The 24716-nt window shown below is 39.5% G+C and overlaps 3 protein-coding genes across 4 annotated transcripts; 1 reads left to right on the forward strand and 2 right to left on the reverse strand.

Annotated features, from left to right (window-relative positions):
* Positions 1-5054: 5054 nt before the first annotated feature.
* LOC115681783 (uncharacterized) lies at positions 5055-6728 on the forward strand. Its single transcript, XM_030605858.2, has 7 exons — positions 5055-5209; positions 5411-5540; positions 5680-5723; positions 5848-5958; positions 6123-6215; positions 6306-6412; positions 6491-6728. The coding sequence occupies exons 1-7, from the start codon at positions 5115-5117 to the stop codon at positions 6628-6630; spliced, it is 720 nt and encodes a 239-aa protein (XP_030461718.2). The 5' UTR covers positions 5055-5114; the 3' UTR covers positions 6631-6728.
* A 336-nt stretch (positions 6729-7064) lies between these two features.
* Positions 7065-7998, reverse strand: LOC115681784 (light-regulated protein, chloroplastic-like). Its single transcript, XM_030605859.2, has 3 exons — positions 7670-7998; positions 7414-7572; positions 7065-7327 (listed from the first exon to the last, which is right to left on the reverse strand). Exons 1-3 carry the CDS (start codon positions 7843-7845, stop codon positions 7252-7254), a joined length of 411 nt encoding a protein of 136 aa, XP_030461719.1. The 5' UTR covers positions 7846-7998; the 3' UTR covers positions 7065-7251.
* A 1528-nt stretch (positions 7999-9526) lies between these two features.
* Positions 9527-23647, reverse strand: LOC115681782 (ADP-ribosylation factor GTPase-activating protein AGD3-like). 2 transcript variants are annotated; one of them, XM_030605856.2, is made up of 19 exons: positions 22923-23647; positions 21425-21501; positions 20708-20808; positions 19974-20044; positions 18484-18546; positions 16643-16687; positions 15658-15723; positions 15451-15498; positions 15270-15365; positions 15144-15185; positions 13795-14010; positions 13552-13683; positions 12727-12951; positions 12508-12594; positions 12094-12432; positions 11752-11888; positions 11561-11654; positions 10594-11066; positions 9527-10184 (listed from the first exon to the last, which is right to left on the reverse strand). In XM_030605856.2, the coding sequence occupies exons 1-19, from the start codon at positions 22965-22967 to the stop codon at positions 10070-10072; spliced, it is 2472 nt and encodes an 823-aa protein (XP_030461716.1). In that variant the 5' UTR covers positions 22968-23647; the 3' UTR covers positions 9527-10069. The 2 variants fall into 2 exon arrangements, with proteins under 2 accessions (XP_030461716.1, XP_056165019.1); XM_056309044.1 differs by having other exon boundaries at positions 10140-10217.
* Positions 23648-24716: the final 1069 nt, after the last annotated feature.

Below are 24716 nucleotides of genomic sequence, written 5' to 3' on the forward strand. Positions count from 1 at the left end.
TGTCCCCGTCCCTTTCCTCTTCCCCTGCCCTTTCATCTAACCCTCAACCAGTACATGCTGATGGACAACATGAACACATTGGCCCTTCCTCTGACCCTCAAGAACATATTAGGGGACAACTTGGACACATGCGAACTGAATTTTCTTCAATTCCATCTCCTTCAGTTCCACCTTCTTCGGTGCAACACTCGAATGAGGAGGGAAACACGGGTGAAGAAGATAGCCGATTCATGATATGCCCATATGGAGATTCGTAAGTACTTCATTTTTTTAAGTATATGTAGGGTTTTCGATATGGAAACACACTGAATTGTCCATATCATTATAATATTTTGATGTTATTAAGTGCTTAATCAATGTTAAATATAAATTCTAGAAATTAATTTTGCTGTTAATTAGATTTAAAATCGAAATTTTCGTGGCAAAAGTCAAAAAATTTCGTGGCAAATTAGCAACGAATTTTGCCAGGAAATATAAGTTCGTCACAAATTACTGACCAAAAAAAAAATTTGCGACAAATTAGAGATAAATTTTGCCACGAATAGATTTCGTCACAATTTAGCGACCTAAAAAAAAAATTCGTGGCAAATTAGCGACGAATTTGCCACGAATAGATTTCGTCTCAATTTAGCGACCTAAAAAAAAATTTGTGGTAAATTAGCGACGAATTTTTCCACGAATAATTAGCGACGAATTTTGCCACGAATAGATTTCGTCGCAATTTAGCGACCTAAAAAAAAATTTCGTGGCAAATTAGCGACGAATTTTGCCATGAATAATTAGCGACGAATTTTGCAACGAATAATTAGCGACGAATACAATTTGTGGCAAATTAGCGACGAATTTTGCCACGAATAATTAGCGACGAATATATTTCGTCGCCAAATTTTGCGACACCGAATTGGCGACGAAATTTTTTTCGTCGCAAATTCGTTTAGCAACGAATTTTGCCAAATTTTTCGTCGCTAAAACCTAATTTTTTTGTAGTGTAGGATCTTTAATATGTGCAATGCATTGTACTAAACCTGATATCGTATTTTCCATGTGTAAGTTAAGTGGATACACTAGTAATCCAAGTATAGAATTTTTTGTTATCTTAAGAGAACCAAATATTTGGGATTATTCTATAATTATTATCCGGTTGTAATAGAATGATACAATGATGCTAGTTGGATTACAAGTATGGGAGATAAACATTCCACTTTTGAATGAATTTTCATGTTAGGTGGATGTGCTATATCTTGGGCGAGCAAGAAACAAACATGCATAACTCACTCAACAATGGAATCGAAATTCATTGCTTTAGCAACAACTGGGAAAGAGGCTGAATGAATTAAGAATTTGTTGTTGGACATCAAATTATGGCCTAGTCTCATGCCTCCTATTTCTATTCATTGTGACAGTCAGGCTACTTTGTTAAGAGCTTATAGTAGCACCTACAATGGCAAGTCTAAAATTATCGGTCTAAGACATGAGTACGTAAGACAATTGATTCAAGATGGTACCATAACAATTGTCTTCGTGTGGTCAAGCAAGAATTTGGTTTATCTCTTTACAAAAGCTCTAGCAAGAGATGTGGTAGAGGTGACCTCAAAAGAAATGGGGCCGAAACCCCTTAACTAAAATTACCAATAATGGTAACTCGACATAATACTAGTAAATCACTAGTTATAAGGTTTAATGGGTAAAAACAAGTTACTGAAAGTGATTGTTTGATGCTAACATTAATTCGGACATGAGAAGTCAATATCGTCTGTTACATTTTGTAGACTGAATTAAATTTTTAATGAAATATAATACAAATTAGTAATGTGTTACTAGTAACGGAAACACATGGTAGATACTTCATCTATATAAGCGTAGAAGTGGTGCCACTTCTTACGAAAGTTAGAGTTTCTTTCTAGAGAGATCATGAAACAAGTACAAGCACAAGGCCATAATAGTGCTAAGTAAATTATAGAAGTTCTCGATGAAACAAAAGATTAATATATGTGTAGTATATCCGATTCTATTATTAAAGTGGCAAGTTTAAAGTATAGCTACTTGAAACTTTTAAAGAATTTTGAGATAGTTGCACTAAATGAAGGTTTAACTCAAAAGAGACATTTATGTATGTACATTAATCTTGTGGAAATTTTAGCTGTATATTTTTTTAAAAATTTTTTATTTTAGAAAATTTTGTTTTACAAATAAAGTGGGGGATTGATAGAAGTTTATTTGTAAAACAAATAAAAGTGCGTTGTCCCACATATGAAAGTTGGGAGTGTGTGGGCCAATATAAAAGTGTTGATGTCTTTTATTCTTATAAATGAAGACGATAGGCTTAATGGGCTGGACCTACCACACCCACGTGTGAGTGCGCAACTAATTGCGCAATTTTGGCACTAATCCTCATTTATTATTTTTCAGTTATTAAATTTCGAATATATTATTATAAAATAACTGTCTTGTCCTATTGAAATAGTGTAACTGTTCGCAATAAAGATGCAGTTATTTTATTATTATTTAATTTGGAATTTTATTCTTTTTGCCTAATGGTTACTAGGTCCTCTTACAACCTTTTCGATTCTTCTTTCGAAAAGCTATACAACCATCATTTTCAATTATTTCCCTTTGAGAGTTCTTGTAAAAATACAGGAATTCCTTTATGGTATTCTCATCGAGACTTTGTTATATCTTGAAGGATTTTTGCAAGTAACCATTAGTAACGTTGTGGGGCAAATAATTCCTTAAAGATGGTGATATCACGCCTCTCAGTCTGATTCCATTTTTTTCGCGATTGCTTGATTTTCCCCAACACTTATTGCTTTCTTTGTCTTTCCACAAACCCATAGAAGAGTCAATCTCAGCCGCGCCTTGCCTGTGCTTATCCGACTTTAAATCTGCAGTTCATCAGACAGTAAATAGTGACAAAATCTTTGAAATTCTTATCATATCCTATCCAATCGTATCCTGACTAGAAATCCGGATGACCAAACGCAACCTAAGATTGCGTGTATATTAGAGATAATTTACATATTTCTGTTGGTTTTCTATATCTTTCAAGATTGCGCATATATCTCCTTTTAATTATGCATATCTTGATTGATATATGTTATCTTAGATAGTCATATCATAAAAGTTTATAAATAGGTTAATGTGCTTTTCACTATGTTATATTAAAATATACAGAAAATTCCTCAAGTCTATTTTTCGCATTATTCTTAGTTGCAGTGATGCCTTTCCAATCATTTAGACACGCTTATTTTCAAGACAAGAAAATTATACTAGCGTTTCAAACGTTAGCCAAATGTGTAATCTAGTTATCAACTTTTGAAAAAGTGCGACCAATCACAGAAACCTTTGCACCCAAGTCCAATCGAGTCCTTCAAATGACCACTCACCCAATTTTGTACTATGCGGCCACAATTGAGTGCCACGTCAGAAAATAAGTAAAAATAAAATATATATATAGCAAAAACAAAAAGCTAAAAAACCAAAAAATATATAGAAAAGATATAAAAAAAATTTAAGCATGAGAGAGAAAGAGATTGTCATTGTGCTTAGTGAAGTGTTGCCGTATGTGTAGAGGTTGTTAGGCTTCATTTGTTTTGCGAAAAATGAATGAATTAGAAAATATTTTCTTATAAATGATCGTTTGTAGCGTTTGAAATAATTAACCAATGAGAAATTTTCATTATCAATAGTAATTTATGTCTTAATATTTTCGCGAACGATAAAAATATCCTTCACTTATTCATTTCTATAAACAATATAAATGATTATTTTTAAAGAAAATATTTTTCAAATCATTTATTTTTCGCGAAACAAATAGAGCCAGTGTGGTTTTTGAAGTGATTTATTTGTGAATTACATCCCAAAGTTAGCGTTTCAAGTTGTGAAAATTCTATATATTTGTCTTTGACATTAAGTGATTGTTTTGTAAGAAATTGTGTGGAGTAAATGCTATACAAGATTATTTTATTAGGTGTAATTTGAGAGGGGGAAATACTTAGAGTAATTGAATGACTTTAATGTGTTTATATCGGTTGATTCATAATAGAATCTCATGCTACTTTTTCCGTGGAGTAGGAGGTCGCGATGAAGGAACCACATAAATCCAGTATCCAATTTATTTCCTTTTTTTTATTTTATCATTCGATTGCTTGTTTCCATAACAAGAATGACTTAAGGACGGCCGGTGACACATTTCAAAAATTATAAAGACCATTTCCATAAGAAAAATTAATAGTAAAGGTGCCGCCGATTAAATTAGGGGTGATTGGTTTCAGGATGTGCGGTTCCCACCCTGGAATCGGGAAGCGCCTACTAAGGACCGGTGCCCGGGTGGGTCCTTAGAGCCGGATCGAAATGTCCCCGACAAATTCATGTAGTTCATCTATGTAAAGCGGAGCAGTTCACCTTCCTTTGCCGTGATATGTATGTGTATGTTTTCATTTCTATAGCTTTCTAGCAGGGCTAGCTTTCGAAGGAGTCTATTCGAAAGGTTGGGTTCATCTTCTCAATATCCAGTACTTATCACTTTCCAGCGTCAAACCTTTTACAAAAATCAAATTCGAAATGGACCGAATGTTACTAGCGAAAGTTATGGAAAATGTCGTTTGCCGTGGCCGATGTTTGCCCCTACTCCTCCATAAATATTTCTAATGAAAGAGAATAAGGTGGAGATGATGGACTTGGGCTTAAAAAAAATTTGAGCTGGGAGTTGTTTCGATGATTTGGAGAAATCTATACGGAGACCGAGACAAGTGAGGCGAGAGAGTACGAGAAAGACAAAGAGAAAACTAGGGTTTTGATCTGAATACATAAAATTAAAAAAAAAAATTATATGCATGTACCATTCCAATCCAGGTGGGCGAGTGGACAGTTTCATACTTGGAATCGAAAATCGAATTGATACTCACCAGTTCTAGTAAATCGAATCGAAAAACAGACTGATCCCCATGAGAATCGCCGGTTCGGTCCAGGCGGTTTCCGATTGTTTTGCACGCCCTTGAATTTTTTCTTTTAAATCAGTAAAAAAAAAAATGGTAACCGTTCGGAATGCGGACGTTACCCAGCACCTAAAAAGCAAATCACTCAAGAAGTCAAACAAGCGTCGCTTTGAAACAGAGATGGCTTCCAAGGTGAGGAGGTTCTTCTGCACGAACGATGCCGCCTCCTCCGCCGAATCTCATCCCATCACGCTTCTCTCAGGTCCTCCTTCCTGGTACTCTCTCTCTCTCTCTGTGACACATACACACACCAAACAGATGGTGGGCATTTATGTTTTCCTCTTGGTTCGGCGGAGAACCGGAGGCCCAATGCATTGCGGTTCGATTCGCTGCTGCACAGTGGCCGTGCTTCTGTTGCTTCTCCTCCTTTTTCTTTTCCTTTCCGGTGAATTGGGCTGCTGCGAATGATATCGCAGTGGGAAGACTTCCTTGCTGTTCCAGTTCGCTTACAACCGGGCGTTGCGGAGCAATTCCGACGATGTTCCTGCCGTTGTTTTCGTATGCAACCGTCGGAGATTGGAAGCTAAACCCCCTTATCTCTCTCAGGCAATACTCCCTCCCTCTCTCTCTCTCTCTCTCTCTCTCTCTCTCTCTCTCTCTCTCTCTCTCTCTCTCTCTCTCTCTCTCATGGTGTGTTGCCACTCCATTAGCTGTTGATTCGTGCTTCTGCCGTCTATATCTGCAGGGCATTGACCCGTCGTGTGGCGTGTTTCGGCGTATACAAATGAAGTAAGCAACTTGCTGAACCAATCACTTTTACTAATTACTAGACTACAAGAACAGTGTAGAGAGAGAGAGAGAGAGAGTGGTTGTGCAGTGATGTATGATACCTTTGGTTCTGCATTGATTCAAGATATGTGGAGGATGATGAAGCGGTTAAGAAGTATTTTGCGGCGTTTCACCTGCACGAGTCGTTTCCAGCTGCTGTGATCGTCGATGATTTCGGGGAACTGTTTGATGAGAGGTACTCTCTTGCGTGTTTGCCTTTGTCTGTTGTATTGCTGACAGTTTTTCGATGCTCTCCTTCTGGTTGATCATCATCAAAGTGGCTCGGACAGCTACCTCTTCCAGTAACAGTTACATACTTTCGGTTTTTAGTTTTATGTACTTTGGTTTGTCTTGCTGAAGGAATTGCCGAGAGAAATATGCTAATCCTCGAGGGCGAGACCTTGCAATGGTCCGAACTTTGTCTTTGTGTTACAATGCCATAATGCACGCTAGGTAATTAGACAATATGTACGATCCTAATGTGCATTTGAGCTCTATTTCACTACAAATTGTGATGGCTATCGTCGTACATGATTTGCATAGCAAGAAAAGTCGGTGCGAGATTCTGCTGGCTGATACACACCATGGAGACTCCCCAAGGTTGTTATATATCTATAAGAGATGGGTTTCATCTATTGTCACAATAAAAGGTTGGTTCCAGAATAAAACTCAGTTTTGTGTTCTGCCGCATCACCCAATGTGACAATCAATGTTTGTCTGTGTCACAGGAGACCGCTGCGGGTCGTTTCTTCTCAACAGCAGTAGCAAAACACAAAATGGCAACTCCATTAGAAGAGAAACTGCAAAGTACTCTATAGCTCTTCAGTATTTGTTCCTAGAGGCAATAGATGATGACTCTGAGCAGTGATATTTCCTTCATTCTTCTCAACTGAATATAATTTTGTTGGCTTGTAGCTGTTGATGAAAGTTATGATCAATTCAAAACATTAGTGGGGTTTTTTCTTATCTTTGAAGTTACCATCTTGTCGATGTTGTCATTTTGAATATCCCCCTTTTGGAGAAGTATTATACTGGGTTCATCAAGCGGAGATCTTCAGATCCTCTTGCGTCACTTTCCTTACCGATACATCAATTTTTGGTAGTTGGAATATCTATAGAAGGTATTTATGCTAGATTCTTAAATTCTAGATGTATGAAATTCATACTAAAAGATATAGGCTGCTTCTCAGCTCTGAAAAATATTCTTGTGATGGGTCATGTTTGTAGTCAGAAATAAAGTGAAATCACTAGATTCCATAGTCCTGCATCATTCGACTTGAATGCGACAATTCACATGAAGACTACTCCAAGAACTAAAATCTCATCTTTATCACAAGATCAAGTCCATACTGCGGATGGATTTGTCAGGTGTATATGCAGCTACAGGATATCCAATTACATAACACACAAAGGATTGGCATGAGAAGAGACAGTGCATAGTGACATTGATATACCTCAGCCAGCAGATTGATCTACAGAAGCTCTTCTCTCAGTACACTCCTCTTTGAAATTCAGCCTCACAGAATTCTCCTCCGAGATCATCACAGGCCTCTCCAGGAAACACCCTGAAGCAAAAGTCGTCAGACACGATGTGCATTCAGTGATGGAAATTGCCAAGTAATGAACAAGTTGGGGGATCACGAGAGCTTACGTCTTGGGACTATCGTACTCGTAGTACTCTCTGTCGACCAGCTCGGAAGAAGTCCCGGGGTTGCTGCTCTGAGGTTCCGGTTTCAGCTTCGCTTCTGGGTACATCTCCACATCGCAGGCCTCCCCTCCAATTGTCTCGCAAGCCTCTGCTGGAAAGACACTGGAACAGAGAGAGACAAACCGAGGAGGATGCTGGTTGTTCGCGGTTCTGTATTCAACCGAACGGAGAAAGAAAAGATGAGATGGCAGCTACTTACGAGGTCATGGAGTTATAGTCGACAGCAGACGTATCGCGTGGGACGGCATGTGCTTTAACGAGAGGAAAACGACTACTTTGTGGCCTTGGCATGAACTTCCATGGAGACCCAAGTGACTTGGTGGTGGACACTAGTGGGAGAGATGGTGCTGCTGCAAAAATTACTGATGTCTGCATGGTTCTGGTGTGAGTCTTAATGTGGGGTGTCAAGTAATCATCAGGATCCGATGCCTTGGGTGGTGCATCTATAGGAGTTGGGTTGGTGAGTTCAAAGAGATAAGATGGAGGAGATATTCCCAGTTTTTGGATAAGGTTTGTGTGATATTCCTGTTTGACTAGAGATGTGGTGGTGAGGCTTTGAGAGAGGCCACTCAGTTTTGAGTATTTGGCTATTTTTGGACACTTGATTGCGAACGGCCAACGTTGATGCTTAATGCAATGTTCTCGCACAAGGCTCGATTGTTCGTAGGACGTCCTAGAAGCGTTTTCAAGGAGCCAATGGTCTTTGCTCAGATGAATCGTCGCTTTGGACAAACCAAACGGACCGAATCGGTATGGTTTAGCAGGCAAAAATTCTTTCTTGATTCACGAGTCAAAACGAAATTATTGGTCTTGCTCGGCTTAGTTTCGGACTCAGGAAACCGATGCAAAAGGAAACAAAATTCAGCTTCTCGGGTCCAGCGATCACGTAAAGAATGAGATATCTTCTCAATTTTTGGGTACTTCGGACCAAACGATGTCTTCTAGCTAGTTTAATGGATAAAGATGACTTCGCTCCAGCTCACTTATGTATGGACAGTGAGGGCTCACCGGCAACTTTGTTCTGTCTTTGAATGACCGTAGATTGAAATCCTGAAGCAACATTGTTATCCGAGTAGCGTTACCATCTCGTTGTGCGAATCACCGATTGTAACATAGGAGCTGGTTGAGCGTGGGATGACAGGAATTTTCAGCTTTTCATGTAACCGAAAAAGATGCAACGCCAGCTAGTGTACTAGAACATATCATGCAAGTCGATTCTCTTCGTTTACCTACAGATAAGAGTATCCGAATGCCCACAAAATGAACTTTAGCCAGCAAGGTGAGATGGAGGCCACAATCTCAAATCCGACCTCTGCTATTTCAAAGCACATATGATCTCGGTCTGATAACATACTCGTCTACCGTTGTCCATTTAGACTGTAATTTCTTTGGCAGTCTACTCAAAATCAGCATTCCATCTACCGCTGTCCATTAAGACCGTAATTTCTTTAGCAGTTTACTCAAAATCAGCATTTCACAAGGCCAAACCGCATCGACAACAAATCCCCAAATCATTTCCCTTGCTAGGGCACGTTTCTGAGTACTTACCATCTTGAATAACAAACATCGGCATCGTCAGTTTGGCTAATACTCGCTTATGCGCCCATTGTACAACACACCTTGTTTAATAACACTCAGAAGCAAATGAAAAGCTGAAAGGTTAGCACTAAATCGGATCGTGCTCATAGAGTTATACAGGTGCTCACAGTAAAAACAAATATTGAGCCAATCATTACATTATTTAAAGGTCTGTGTAACCAGAATCTTACTCATTCAAACTAAAATATTTGATTTCATCTAGAAAAGCTAAATAAATTCTAGAAAAGGAGTCATGGAGTACAAAATCCTCAAAGTCAGCAAATCCTAAATTCTATTGAAAAAGAGAAAATGACCAAAAACTCACTTAAAAAAATCATGAAGTGAACTGGGAACAATTCCTGATAACCAACTGCTAATTCGCCAAACATTCTTCAGAAGTTAAAACTGATGAGAGTTTGATCCTCCAATTTCAGTTCTTTCTCGGCTAACCATCCACCGTAAAAAGGAAAATGAGGGGTTCTCTGAAAAGCATGACTCTTCAAAAGATATGAAAACATCAATGTTGTACATCCTACTTCCCCACTCAAAAATCAAAGTGAGCTTCCTCCTCACTCCCCGGTGACCCACTTCTAATTACCATCATAGAGTTTACATCATAATAAAGCTTCCATTCCAATGGAAAATTGCCTGAAAAGAACTAATATACAGACAAAACAGACAATGGCCTAAAGTACAATTTCACAGCTAGACCAGGAAAGGAAGCAAACAGCATAGATATCACACTACAGTTCTCTTGATCAGAGGCTTCACTTACCTCTCAACTTACAAATTGGTGCTTTAAATTACAATGGTGACAATGGTGGGGACTGACTTCCACAAAATCCTGTGGGGCAGGCACAACAACCTACCACTCTCCTTCAGAACCCCCAATTGCCTTGCGTATTTCCTTCAACAAAACCAGCTCTTGAACTATATGTATAGATGACAACACATAGGCAACAAAAATACCTCCTCTCCGGGATATCCAGAATGATACTTCAAGAATTATCTCCTAATGACTTCATCCATTTGTATCCGACAATAGAATGAGAACCTCATTGTCTCCAAAACTCGACTCCACTGCAAGCTCCAGGGGAGTTTTGCCTTCGTAATTTAGTGCCTGTGGATCTGCCCCCCTGCAATTGAATTATGGTTCTCAAGTAGGATGTCTGTATGAGATAACGAAGAATAAACCTTTTTTAAGTAAAAACATTAACGCTGCTATCAAGCACAAGTTCATGACCACTGCGCTAGCAACGCAAGGAGCTAACAGACAAAAAAATCTAACTTATTAGTACCATGGTACTCAAACAAAACTGTATTCTGCCCCCTACTTTATGCTATCTAGCCATTTTCCCCGAAAAAAGAGGACACTAAATTCATCCTCCACAATGTACATCAATTACTTTATAAGCCATGCATCCAATTCATATTCGAATTAATAAACATCAAATATAGCAGTTTAGCTTATCAAAGGACCAAGGCATAATAAATGGTTGTAAATAATAATCAGTCATGACAAGCCAACAAGATCTCTTTGTGCACCTTGCAAGAAGCATCTTGGCATTGGCAGCTCTGCCTCTTAAAATACAACGGTGGAGCGGCATATTCCCTCCCGAATCAACAGCATTAATATTTGCACCATACTGCAGAAGGAGCTCCAGCATGCCAATATCAGCAGTTTCACATGCGAGGTGAAGTAGAGTGCATCCTTCAAGATAATCCATCCTCTGGCTGTCACCAGCACTTCCAAGATTCAACGAGCTCGTTGAGGATCTCTCTGAGCCACAGCTTTGGTTGTGACTTGTCTGTTCTTGCAATAGCATCACTTTTGCAAGAGTCAAAGAAGAGCTGCTTGATGCTTGCTGAAACACCGTATTGATATCTGTTTCAGAAGTAACAATGTACCGGTATACAGCTTTCTTGTCATTGGCACAAACAGCATCCCAGATCTCTGGCACCACTGAATGAAAACTTTGACTATCCTTGGGCTTGCGGACAAAAAGCTTTTCTGCATACTGCGAGCAAAAGGGAAAAGGAAGTCACCAACTGAAAATGCTATAATAATTCACAATATCTTACAGCCCTTCCCTACAATATTGAGTGGGAACTTGAAGAGCTCAACAACTTGAATGATTAAAGTATGCTACATCCAAATCCAAAGTTCAATCAATTCATCAGCAGTACAACAAGAAGGCCAATTTCCGAACTGGTCATCTGGAACTATTCTCTAAACCACCGGCTGAGATATGACTCGATTAATAAAAAGATGTTCATCCGTGAGCAAAGTCCACAGGTGACCATATCATTCTAATCACATTCTTTCAAGTTGCAATAATCTCTCATCGAAGACTCTGTTAATCATAAAAATTGTTCAGCAGAAAGAACGTAGCCAAAGAGGATTGCTGTCAAAAGTTGTTCCAAAATAAGCATATTCTCTCAGCTAGTGTGCAGAGCAACAGTAAGAGAAACAAGATACAAAAGCAATGAAGTGAAAAGTATATGGGCAAACCTTTGCATGGATAAACTTCTCCTTTAATGATATAGAATCAGAGTGACTAGGTTTGGCCATAAGATGCATCTGCAGCTTGTTGGAATCAAATAAGCTACACACAGAACACTGAACATTAGTAATATGAGCTTTCTCTAACACTATTCAGAAGGAAACAAGAAAAGGCTTCAAGCGGCCGCAAAAATGGTCACCTTGTTGGAGGATGAAAAGTACTTCTTGATTGCAATAGTTCCTCCCAAACTGAGTTAGCAAAGGCATTGCCCAGAGACTGAAACAAACTTATAACTGAAGGCTCCCATACTTTGACATCAAGGGTAAGTGACCTCACCTATGATTCGAAATTCAACATTCATAAGTACCATCGCACCACAAAGATACAAACATTTAAGATATACCATCAAGAGGCTTCTGTCAATCATTTAAAAGGAAAGGCAAATGTTATACATTTAAAGAGTAAGATGTTTTTGGCATGACAGTACCACCAACTAAGTGAATTTTACATGTAAAAGCAACAATGAAACTCCTGCACTTGCCTTTGATATGTGGACCCCGAGGTTTCGATGAACACCAGAACACTCGATGCAAACAAGAACACCAAGATTCAAGGATGCCCAGTCTGGTTCAGGAGCTCCACAATCAGCACATCTATCGTTGCCACATACTTTTTGCAATATATCAATGGGCTTCTCAATTTTCACACAGGATCGTTGCTGTTGTAAGTTCCTCGACAAGCGGTCATGATGAGAAGAAGCAAGATGTCTCTCTGTCGTGTATTCTTCAGCAGCATTGTGATCAAAGTCAGAACTTTCAAAAGAGCTACTCTCACTGGCAGAATGATGATGACCACTTCCCAAAGGTCCAGCAGAAAGACACTGAAAGATAATAGGATGTCATGTATTCAGACAAAGAAACAAAGAAGCCAGCAGATGCAATGCTTTGGCAATTACCCTTTCAGGTGCCTGAGAACTTAGCAATGAAGCAATCACTCCTGTTATCTTTTCAATCCAGTCCATCTGATCCAATGCGCTTTCTGCCTGCACTGACCAGCTAAATAACAATTGTAAGGTTCTTTCCATTAAAAGTAACTCTAATTATGTACCAAACCACAAGTTGTTTGAAGCAACCATTAAAAAAAAAGACAACTGCAAGAAGCAGGAAACGCACACCTGCAAAGTGTAACTTTTTGATGGTGAGATAATCCTGAAACAAAACCTTAGATCAGACTGGTCGGCATCCACTTTTATGGTTGACGTAAGCAGATTCACCGTGTGATGAGCAACAGACTTCTCATCATGTACTCCGCCGTGATAATGAGAAGAAAGCCAACGACTTAGCAATCCAGACCCAATCTCTGAACTATTCCTCTGACCAGCGTTGTGACTGACAGAACCCTAAGAGACAAAGTCAATTTGATACCAGTATTAACAAAAATAATAACAATAATAACTAGGGCCACGAATAATTGGATTAATTCAGTGCTAGGTACAACTAGAAACTAAACCGATTGATTATGAAGTCCACCATGGCAAATATTAAAGGAGAAGTCATCAACATCTTAGTTTGGTCTCTTACTGAACCATTTGGGCCTCAACAATAATGTATTTCTTTTCTTGGCCCAATTGGACCAGTAGCAGTTAGCCAGGATACAGTTATAGCTTAACCCAAGACCAAACACTTTCTTCATATACGCATCAATCTCTTCAAGTATAAACTATTCTTTCGGTTTATATCGAATGAATGTCTGAGATAATTGCACACTTGCAATGTTGTTTACATAGTTAACAAAAGATGAAAAGTTATAATGAAAACAATAGTTGGCTTGATTGGAAAACCAAAACCAAACTAAAGAGATTGGTTTGGCCAAAAAAAGAAAAAAAAATTCAGCTTGCTCAGTTTCATGTGGTTATAGCTGCATGTTTCCTGGTAAATTCCCACAAATAAGCACCATGTGAACAATTAATTTCAACAACAAAACAGAAATTATTACTTACTGATGGCTTACTGCATTGCTTGCGATAATAATAAAGCATTCCTCGGCTATCAAGAACAAAAAACCTCCTCTTCCAGTCACCTCTCAAATTTGATGATCGCTTTGAGAGATAACCTTGCCGAATGGTTTGCACCTACGAAATTCACAATAGATAAGCTAAGAGGAAACAGCGAAGGGTAGCACTAAAGATGCTGAAGACAAAGATAATGGCCTTCTATAGGGAATAAAAAAAGTTTCTTCGGACCTTCCCTTTTGCAGCAGATTGCATGACAGCCTCTATCATCTTGTGGGAACTTCTGCCAATTGCTTGTATACCCTCTCCATTAGGAGATCCATTAGGACCATTGGAAGACCACCTACTCTCCCTATCGATCTGTCGCTTATATTCCTGCATCCTTTCATTAAGAGCTGCCTGCTCGTAGTTGGACCGTTCTCTTGATTGTTGCGCATAGGTCAAGACCTGCAAAGAGAAAGCTCCAAGTTTTCAGTATTTGGAAACAAACAACATAGAGCAAGAAGAAAAAATGAAAATTTTTCCTAGAAGACTTTGAGAAACCACTAGTAAATAGGCTTTGGAGTATTATGAAGTAATTGCAAGAGATTTTCCATCTTTCCTAAAATACTAACTATGGTTCTTCAAGTGTCCTCCTTGTTTCCGTCCCAACGACATATTACAATAAACGAACATTTGTCCATCTTCACAGTGGAGAACTTGCTCATACTCAATGATTCATAATTACTGGAAATACCACTACCATGTAGTTTCAAGATATAGAAAGGCAGATATCCCAGGCGATCTACTTAGGTAACTCTTATGAAAAACCCCAACACTCTAATTGCTTAGCCATCTGAGGATGTAGCAACACAGAGGACGTACACAAGAACCATCAGTTGCTTGCTTCTTTGATGGTTATCAAGAGAGAATTCTCACCCACAAGATTACAAGTGAAGAACCTATAGATGAGCAAGAATCTCTGGCAAAGCTTCCAAAGCAAAGTGTCTAATCCCAAAGCAAAGTGTTTTTGACCCCGGAACAGCTGATTCAACCAGTTGAACCAGGAACTGGACCCTCGCCCATTCCAATTATTATTTGATGAACAGACAGGCTAAAAACCAATCATACCCAACTTAGGTTTGGTTCAAACGGTAAACCCGGTGAACAGGTGAGCAGTTTGACCAGATCTTTGTGTACAAAAGTACACTCCAATGAATAAAGTAGATAACTTAATCGTAAATTGTGAGAATATTATCAATGCTGCAATTCAACTCGGTCAAACCAGATGACCTACCAAAACAAAAGCCACACTGGGTCACTGACCATTGCAAGGTTTCAAACCATTGGTTTCAATCTTAAGTTATCTTATCAAAGAGGTTACATCCAAGAAACGGCCTACATAGGAGTGAGAGTGTTAAGAAACATGTGTTTCACATGTAGGATGCAGCATACATATGTGTGGACATATTTCTCGTGTTAGAGCTTTTGGGTGAAAAATGGTTACTTAATAACAGAAACTTTTTCACTAATGTCAACTAACAAAATCTAAGCAAGACTGAGAATAGGAAAAACGCTCCAAAGGGAATATTACACCAGACCTGATTTATGTACGGTTCCATTTGATGCAACAATTCATAGCCCTACAAAGTAAGTTCAATGTGAGTATACCAAGTATTTGGAAAAATTAGACCCAGCGAAGGCTACAGCCTTGCAATATGATTCACCTGTTTAAAGTATCGAAGATGAGCATCCATTGTCCCACTGACTGCTTCCAAGAATTCAAACCTCTTTTTTGCTTCAACATTAGATAAAGCAGTTACCTATAGAAGAGATCAAGCAGAATGGTTATGGCACATCACATACTCCTATAGACACAAAGTGAACTAGAAGGATGTAACTACTCACCAGGTTAAAACGAGCTTGTTCAAATGCAGACCGCGCACTATGAAGCTCCTAAATTTCCAAGGTACCAAGTATCAGTACAACATAAATCAAAGAATAGATCATGCTGCATACCCCTTCCCCCCGGAAAACCCCCCGGGAAAACACATAACAGAGATATCGACATGGTCGTGCATAAGATAAAAATAAGTGCAAGGACACAGATCTTACCTCCTCTAAGACAACCGCTACATCACTTTTTGTTCCTTTCCTTAATGAAAGATACTTCTCCCGAGCCTGCACATAAAATATTGGTCTAGATCTGTCCATTTGTTTACCAATAATGGGACATAAAGATTCATGTGTAAAGAACAGCAAAAACAAGATATAAATGCATGTGTTCAGTCTCCACTGTCAACTGTATATTCTTAGCAAAAATGAAAAAAAAAAAAAAAACTTTCATTAGTACATTGACCAGCAATTGGATATGGAATGCCCAATGCGAAGTGAAAATATTCAAAAATGCTCGTCAACCAACGTTCATTGCGTATGTTGTTGGGACATTGAATAACATGAATGGAGTCAGAATACTTAAGCCAACATAATACTCTTATATCCTTTCCGTTCTTTACCAAAGACCACTCTTGCTGGTAAGCACAATTCTATTGAGAAGAGTTCATAAACAAGGTTTACGATCCATAATACCACACCTGTCTATAAGAACCATACCAACAGAGAATTTACTTGAAAGAAGCTGCCCACATTAACAATTATTTCCCTTAATATAAAAGTACCACAATCATATTGGAGGGCGAGACCCATTCAACAATTCCGTCTAATAAACTAATAGGAGACGGCACTGAGTTATCCTCCCTATCAAGATAATTTAAGGTTGTCCACCATTAATATTTTTTCAAATTATGATTCATGAGTCTATAAGTCTGTATCGGTGGCTTGTCCACGCTCTTCCCAATATTCATACCTTTTTTTTATATTTAACCTACCAAGGCAAGAAAAAGTTCCTTTGCATTTAGGACCTCCTCCTTCCCCTCCACACCCAAAAAAGAAAAATCCAAGAACAAAAACCTAACATGTGACCACCATGTTATCTGGAACCAGTGAAACAGTACTTTTGAGATGATGACAGTGACTAGGTTTTCAGTCAACAAAAAATTGCTGCTAGGATATTATATTGGCAGAGGGTAAGGAATGACACCTGATCATAAAGAAGGCTGGCCTTGTCAAACCGCTTACGCGCTTCCTGCACTTGCACAAAATTTGTCATACCAAACTGTCAGAAGAACCAACATACTGCATAACTAATTTCATCATGCTCTTCATAAAAACACTGTTGATTTATGCCAATTACTTCTCTGTTTCTGTAATGACAAGTTGCCTCTACCAGTTGTCCAAAATCAGTTCAAAGCAAAGGAGTAGTTGCCTTTTGCACCTCAAGGTAAAACCTGCTATGCAGGCGGACTCAACTCTGCGCAATTTTGGCTGTATCAAGACCTTTCAGAGCAAGCCACTTTTAAGTTGGGGGGGAAAGTCAACCGAGACATCAAAAGAAACTTTTTTGGAAAAAACAGTTGAAAGCCAAAGCCACTTCAAATACAAGCAATTATTTGCATATTTTTAGCAGTTCTAGCCTAACAATATTGAATTGACTGCAAAGCCACCCAAAAAACAGCCAAAAAATAACGTCCTAACATCTGGACAAAAAAAAACCATTCGTTAATGTCAAGCCCGGGGATCTCATGTTGTGAGAGTACGAGATAACAAGCCATGCATATGAAATTCATAGTTTCTAAAGTATTCCTACCAAATATAAGGTTGCTGCTTCGTGTGATTGTCGTCTTTGAGTTGCATCAAGTTAGACTTATACTGTTAAACATGTCGACCCCGAACACATCCCGTTTATTAATTGTATTGGAAAACTTAAACCTGAATGCAACCTGTTAATTATTCGCATATTAATCATTCAAAAAAAATCACTCGCATATCGAGTTGGATGAAATAGATCATATTGGGTCAGTCAAACCCGAATATGACTGGAGATATCCGAATAGCTTCTTTGAGATAAAATTTGGTTTTTATGCCTTTTATTCATGAAATGGATCTGCTTAATACGGTTCTTTACAGAAAAAACTAATTTAAACTAGGTATATTAACGTAGGCAAAGTAATAAATCGGATTGGCTCATTTAATTAAGCATGTGAATTTCCAGTTACATGGATTGAACCCAAATATGACTCGTCTGTTAATCGTGTGACAACGGCTCACATAATTATAACACTAACACAATTAACAACCTAAGCGTGCCAACTTCTTGCCAGGTTTAAGTCATGTTTTCTTGCGAAGAAAGTGCCACCCCTGCCTAAATTGATTCCCATATCCATTCAGAATATTCTCTTTCATCTTATGTGAAGGAAATAATTCAGGACAGTATAGCTGCAAAGCACAACCCTTAAATCTTCCCAAGAGAAAGTGGACATCAATTTTAAACAGAAAGTAGTTTTCTAAAAATCATTTTGTTATCTATTCTGAGATACTATATGATAATGTTCCTCCCCTGGCTTAATGACTGAAATCTGGTCTGAGCTTCTCAATTAGCAATTTCCATGCAAGGCACGCTTCAAATGCCAAAATATAAACGGTAAGTTGATTGCATACTCTCTGTACTTGGCTTCTGCAGTTGCTCTTTGCAAACAACTACTAAATTTGCAAAATATGAGTTCTAATAGTGACCTCACAATACTCAAACGAAGTATTATTCAGCTAAGATTAGTTGCATCATGGAAGCTTCATCGAAGAATGGCCTATTGTACATTATTTGATCTTAGCCAACTTAACTTGTATCAGAAATCATGACAAGAGAACAAGGACAAGCATTTTAATAAGCTTTATCGCATATAACAAAATGAATAGCTTAATTCCAATCAGCTAGAAGCCATGTTCCTAAAATGCTTCTCATACATATTTGCTATGTAGCCATAGGATGGCTATGTCAGGATTTCAATGACTAGTGAAATCCAGTAAGAGTTTGCATCATAATACCTTGACATCATGCAAGTCAATGTTGACGAACTGCAATAATCTGTCATTTAGCATATGCTCGACCTGGAATGACAAAGCAAACAAACATACAAAAGGCAACGTCATTGCGTATGCATATATGTCGATAAAAGCAAGAGGTGAAGCTGTCAGAAGGGGAAGAGACAGGCATGGGAGAAGGAAGGCAATCCATTCGTATGAAAACCTTACTAGAAAAATCATTTCCCTAGCATCAGGTGACGAAAAATGTCAACAACAACTACACAAATGCGTCGTACATAGTTTCTTCAAAAGATTCTGGGCCTCATAATACGGATCCTCCACTCAAAGGCCATTAAAACTAGTTTGTGAAACTACGATAGTTTAATCTGGGAAGCATCTTCAAGAGAGAGCCCAACCTCCACTAGCAAGGAGGGAAAGGGAAAATTAATGATCAAGCAAAAGCACGAAAAGTGAATTGCATTCTTGATCAACAAAAGAAGACCAACTTCTTTTCTTTGAAGCGATGCATGATGTTCGGAGCAAAGTGAATTAATCTACTAAAACTGATCCAAACTTACACTCACAAGCTTGATCTCAGTAGCTTCTGAAAAACTTACAAGAGACTAATTTTATTTGACAAACCAGCATATCTAGTAAAAATTGTAAGAGAGTGACTTAATTATTAATACAGATAAAAAGCCAGCACAGGATATTGTAGTCATGAGAAACAAGCGAAAGAATAAACAAAGTAAACATAAGCGCTCAGCTCAGCGAGTTGACTATTACATTTTTAACAGGTAAAAATAAAAAACTACAATAGCGTACCAAGAGGGTACAACGCCATATACAAAAAGAGCTCATGTCAGCAAGTTGATTATTGCATAAGATCTAGAAGCAGGACATCAAGTGACCACATTCAACAGATCAAAGTGTGTGACAATCCAGATCTTTCCCAGAAGAAAATGTTTCATTTGGTTATCTTAAAGTCATACTATGCAGCACAGTGCTTCGTCTTCATTTGAGCCACAACTTAGAATGCAGATTGGTCTATGACCATTTGTACAGAGCAGTCCATCAGACATATAGAATGTATGGACTGCGCAGTGACAAATTGAAGTCATTATCTTACCATGAAATGTAGTCATTTTCCCACTTTCAGCGTAGAGAATGCTTTCTAGGAGACAGCACTTGCTAAAGAACAAAAGGATGCCAGCATGTGTTATTTCCAGAGAGGAAAAATTCAATTGGAGTGAATAGATTTTATTAAAGAAAAAACTAAGGAGAATTAAAGTCTCTTCAACTAATCAGATAAATGCAACATACCGGCATACCTACCAGCAAGGACTATTAAGAGATTTTCATACAAAACATACATGCTGACAATTCGTTAGCCTTAACAAAGTGAACCAAAGAAAGAAAAAAAAACAACACGCGCAAGTAAGAAGCATTCCACTACAGCAAAAGAAAAATTGACAGGATCGAGTCGACTACAGTTTCAAATAATTGAGTACCTGTGACCGAAGTACTTCTTTGTATGTTCCAATCTCTCTCAAAGCAATAGTAAACTTTGTCATGACAGGGCCTACAAAACAAATGAGAAGTTTCAACACTGGCAATTAATCAATAATCAAAAGAATCAGCTCTCAAAATTGCAGATCAAACCACGCAGATAAAATCAAAGAATAAATGCCGAAGCCATGCTCGCCTTCACTTCACAAGCTCTCGCGACGTGTTATTTAGAAATGAAAAGCTAAAGAAAATTTCAGAAGCTTATGGAAATGCCCATATAATCTTTTTGATGAAACTTTTTGACAGAAAGAACTCATTAAATCAGGAAGCATCTCGCTAAAACAGCTATAAAAAAGGTAGAGCTGTCAACGCAAGCACGCAAGTGCAGGTACTCGCAATCAGTCTTTTCACAATGTTTGCATTGAACTGCTGTTGAAACTTGAAACAACAGAGTAAACATAGGTCCCTACATTCTCGGTCCCATAAAAAAACCATAGGTCTGGATATTCAGGAATGCAGTCGAATTTCATGTTTATAGGGATTACAAGCACAGGTACAACGCCAAACTTCACTTATTATTGTGCATTGAGAGAGAGAGAAAGAGAGAGAGAGAGGGGCCGCGGGGGGGGGGGGGGGGTGGGTGGGGGGGGTGTGTGGGGGAAGGGAAGGAAGACAGAGATCGTAGGATTTGCAAGTCAGCTTCCCCGTATAACAAATTAGTTGCACAGGCACATACCTCCAAAGGCCACACTAATAGGATCATTGTGCCCCCCACCAAAACCTTCCAGGGCACTTGCAAAAGCAATGTCTCCATCATAACCCTCACCAAGGCCTTCCCTGAAAAAGAGAAATGGAACAAGGGCACAGAGGGATAGTATAAGAGGCAAAAGCTGATTGTCTGGCACACTAATAACAATCGTGACAATGATAAGAAATTAATTAATAGTGAAAGAACTTTAGCAGTTCTTTTAGTCTACAACTACAAAGTTAATCAAGGCATTGCTAAAATTAATATCAATCTGCCCAACGGCTCACTACAAATTCATTAATTACCCTACGGCCATCTTTGTCATAGATAACCACTTCAAAGGAAAGGCAATAAGTTGGAAACATAGACACTGGAAAGAAGCGCCAAATTGCGTTTTATCAGCAAAATACTTGAAAGACATCTTATGACAGTACAGCAGTAGACACTGCCATATGAGCTAGAGCCAGTAATGAACCAAAAGCCAACATTGAACAGGGAGAGAGTATTGCTAAGTTATATGACAGGAGACTGAGAGGACATTAGCGCATACATGGCATCTAAGTAGATAGTTCATGCTGCGAAAAATGCAAAGAACTATGCTAAAACTGACCATCTCGTAGGAATGTTCTCCCGATTCTCTTGGAACAAAAAGAAAACATTCGGTGGATTAAATGAGCACTGTCAAGAAAGAGTAAGCAAGCATACGTGTATTTTCTGCATCCTTTGTAGAACTTCATACATCGCTCCCTCAATGAATCAGAACCTTCTTCCAAGCTCTGTATCTGTTTTACCAAAGTAGTTGTCAACCTCCTAGAGAACCTCAACATGAATAGACGCTGACAATGTCCATATGCCAGGCACAAATTCAAGAATGCTAAAATCAGGAATCTAGCAGGAAATCAAAAGTCTTTCTTTTGACAGAATCAGAGGATTAGACCACGGATCAAAGATGGACTCTCAAATTTAGCTTCAATAAACAGATGAACCACTTTTCTATGTATCTTTTTCACGGGAAAAAGTCGGAAGGTTTTAACCAATAGGCGCCAAGTGGATGCCAACCCACCTAGGAAAAGAACCTATGCAAGATATGCACTCGACAAAATTGTCAATTATCGTGTTACTCGACTCCATTCATCAATGGTGGTCAGTACATCCCAATTGGTTTCTGTGCCCTCAAACGATTAATATAAAATGATAGCTATCTATTAATGTTCCCCTGCGTTTATTGGATGAAAGGATAATAAAAGCAAATCCAAAGTAATAATTTAGAGCCACAGAGAAAAATTAACAGACTGTAATGGTCTTTTATCTTTTTATGTGCAAGTACTGTTTCATATTGTGAAAGATCACTCCAACAAGAATACAGTCCAGGAGAAAAAGACTAATTGGACAATTGACCTCCAAAAGAAGTACGTGGAATGCTCTTCTAAGTTTCAGCTCAAAGCTAACTAATATCCCCCTAGCAATTATCATGAGGAAAAACCATAGGTCGGATGATTGCACAGTCCCCTGAATAGCATAAGTGCCAGTCAAGATCCATCAGGAAATGTACGACAAAACCCACAAAGATGCTTTCTTCCCCCACTGATTTCAGAAGCTGTTCTGATAAGCAATCCATCCTCATACAATGTCAATTTCCCTTCGGTTCTCTCCAACTCCAAAATAAAGGCAAAAGCAAGATCTACTAATTTATCAATCTAACAAATTATTTCATTTTCTTTACGACTTGAGCGCTACAAAAGAACTTCTATACTTCGAGGACAGAGGGTTTCTGCACTATACTCAGAAGTACTTTTCACCAAATAATTCACAGGAACCCCTCCAAACGAACACTTGATTCATTTCCTATCTTTGACAATTTTACTAAAATCGACTTCAAGTGGGTATAATCTCTTTTAACAACGTGAACTGATAATGTCAGCGAACAAGAAAAAGAAAAAAAGAAACAGACCTAAAAAAAAAAAAGCAAAGAAGAAATATAAGATCGGCAGGTCAGAATAGCAGGTGATGAGCGGAGGTAGTTTCATGGCATATAGATTTTCACCCAAATCAGCTCAATTGCAGAGCGATGAAGAAAAAGTTAGCGTCTTACCACCCCCCATTTACAGAAATTCAAAGGAATCACGAGAATAACAAGAGAGGAAAGATTCACACACAAAAGGAACGCTCCCCGGGAGAGACAGAGACAGAGACAGAGAGAGACCTGCTTCCGGAACATAGGCGAGTCATCGAGCTTGGCGAAATGCATTTTCGAGTCAAGGCTTTTTCCTTCTAATCCAAGAACAAGGCCTCAATTCAGCATTGCCTCAAACGAAAACACCGTCCCCGTCGGCGACTCAAGCCGACACGATCTCGGAACCACCGATCGCGACCAAGATCTCGCATTCGCATCCGGATTCCATCCCCAATCACCTCTCAGCTCAAAACCAGCTCAGACACGCAGACCACCCCGCTCTCCGAAACGACCACAATGCGAACCCAACCCCGCGGATTTCCCCCCCGGGCCAATGCGAATCCCACAAACGCAAACCCCGAGCGCCCCCCCGACTCCTCCAGCTCCTCCACCCCTCTCTCTCTCTCGCCAGGTCCTCCGCCGCACAACCCTAGGGATCAGGAAAGGCGCAGGCGGGCGGGCGAAGAAGAAGAAACGGGAAGCGACGCCGAGCGGCGGCAGCAGCAGAAAACCCTAGACGGAGGACGAGGCACGGGACGGGGGGAGGGGGAGCGGAAGCGGGAGCGGGGAGAAAAGCGTGCGGAGATTGATCCGGCGGCAATGGCGTCCTCGGGAACCGCGCGGATCGATCACGCCGTTCCGTCGCGCTTCGTCGTCGTCGTCATCATCAACCTGGGGGTGGGAAAACGCCGGAAGCCAAAAACGTTCAGGACGAGAGAGACGCAGGAGAGAGAGAGAGAGAGAGAGACGGGTGCGGACATGGACAAAAGGCGAATTTGCCTCGCTGCTTCTTTTTTTTTTTTTGTACGTTTTTTCCTTCTTCATTTTTTTTTTTTTTTTGGCTTTTATGTGGGAAAAGCCAAATTAACGCGAGAGGACGGAGGGTGGGGAGGGGACCGGGGGGAATCGTTTTTGCTACGCGGATCCGTCCGCCCACCCCACCCCCCGGAACTGCGTCGTTTTGGCTCCGCGGGGCGTGACCGGGACGCCGTCGTTTTTTTTTTTCTCCCTTCCTCTTTTTTTTTTTCTTAAATTAAGGGACCGTTTGGAGCAATAAACGACTGGAGAGTCCCTGACAGGAGTACGCTTTACAGGGAGGTGGTCGTCGGATCGCGAAAGGAGAGAGAGGGGAGGGGGGTAGAGAGCACCGTCCCGGGAAGCGCGCGTGATCTCGCTTCCGGTGAATGGTGGTGATGGGTAAAATATAAATCCGGCCGGATACGACTCGGGATGATCGGTTCTTAGTCCCCAAAATTGGGAATCGGGATCCATTCCGGTCCAATAAAACCGGTCACTTTTTCTTTTCCTACTACTTAATGTCATGTGTTTTGAAATTAAAATTGCGTTCCCTATGCCGATTATATATAATCACAAAAACAAGCATATGCAATGACAAATTGCGTTCTCCATGCCGACTACACATGTGTTCTAAAATTGAAATTGTATTCCCCATGCCGACTATACATAATCACCAATAAAAATTTATGCAGTTAGTCCGATTCCCCCTTGGAACAGGGAATCAGACCACCCGGACACTGATTTTACTCTTTGGAATCGAAAACCGTACCGACACTCACGGTAACCGGACCCAACTGATTGGTTCGGTCCGCTTTGAGCGATTCCCGGTTCAAGCGGTCCATTTTGCATACCTCTACTCAACACAATTGAATGCTTGAGCTTGACTCGATTCTTTATACAAAAGTAGATGCTTAACAGAAACTTAACTTTTCAAGTATGAACTCAACTCAATTGAGATCGACTATCCATTCAATCTAAGTTGAACTCAACTCGTAAGTAAAATTTGATTTAAGCTTGAATTGAATA

The sequence above is a fragment of the Syzygium oleosum genome, unplaced genomic scaffold (assembly GCF_021117445.2).
Source record: "Syzygium oleosum isolate NSW1041296 unplaced genomic scaffold, Sole_v2.1 Sole_v2.02, whole genome shotgun sequence".
NCBI lineage: Eukaryota > Viridiplantae > Streptophyta > Magnoliopsida > Myrtales > Myrtaceae > Syzygium > Syzygium oleosum.

Excerpts from the sequence above, each read along its gene's own strand:
- LOC115681783 (XM_030605858.2), top strand. The coding sequence starts at position 5,115 with ATGGCTTCCAAGGTGAGGAGGTTCTTCTGCACGAACGATGCCGCCTCC. Across the intron at positions 5,210-5,410 it reads CTCTCAGGTCCTCCTTCCTG|TGGGAAGACTTCCTTGCTGT; the intron begins GTACTCTCTCTC and ends ATGATATCGCAG. Across the intron at positions 5,541-5,679 it reads AACCCCCTTATCTCTCTCAG|GGCATTGACCCGTCGTGTGG; the intron begins GCAATACTCCCT and ends CTATATCTGCAG.
- LOC115681784 (XM_030605859.2), bottom strand. The coding sequence starts at position 7,845 with ATGCAGACATCAGTAATTTTTGCAGCAGCACCATCTCTCCCACTAGTG. Across the intron at positions 7,573-7,669 it reads GACTATAACTCCATGACCTC|TGTCTTTCCAGCAGAGGCTT; the intron begins GTAAGTAGCTGC and ends TCTCTGTTCCAG. Across the intron at positions 7,328-7,413 it reads GAGTACGATAGTCCCAAGAC|GGTGTTTCCTGGAGAGGCCT; the intron begins GTAAGCTCTCGT and ends CTTTTGCTTCAG.
- LOC115681782 (XM_030605856.2), bottom strand. The coding sequence starts at position 22,967 with ATGCATTTCGCCAAGCTCGATGACTCGCCTATGTTCCGGAAGCAG. Across the intron at positions 15,724-16,642 it reads CCAGCCTTCTTTATGATCAG|GCTCGGGAGAAGTATCTTTC; the intron begins GTGTCATTCCTT and ends TTTTATGTGCAG. Across the intron at positions 13,684-13,794 it reads AATCTGCTGCAAAAGGGAAG|GTGCAAACCATTCGGCAAGG; the intron begins GTCCGAAGAAAC and ends TGAATTTCGTAG.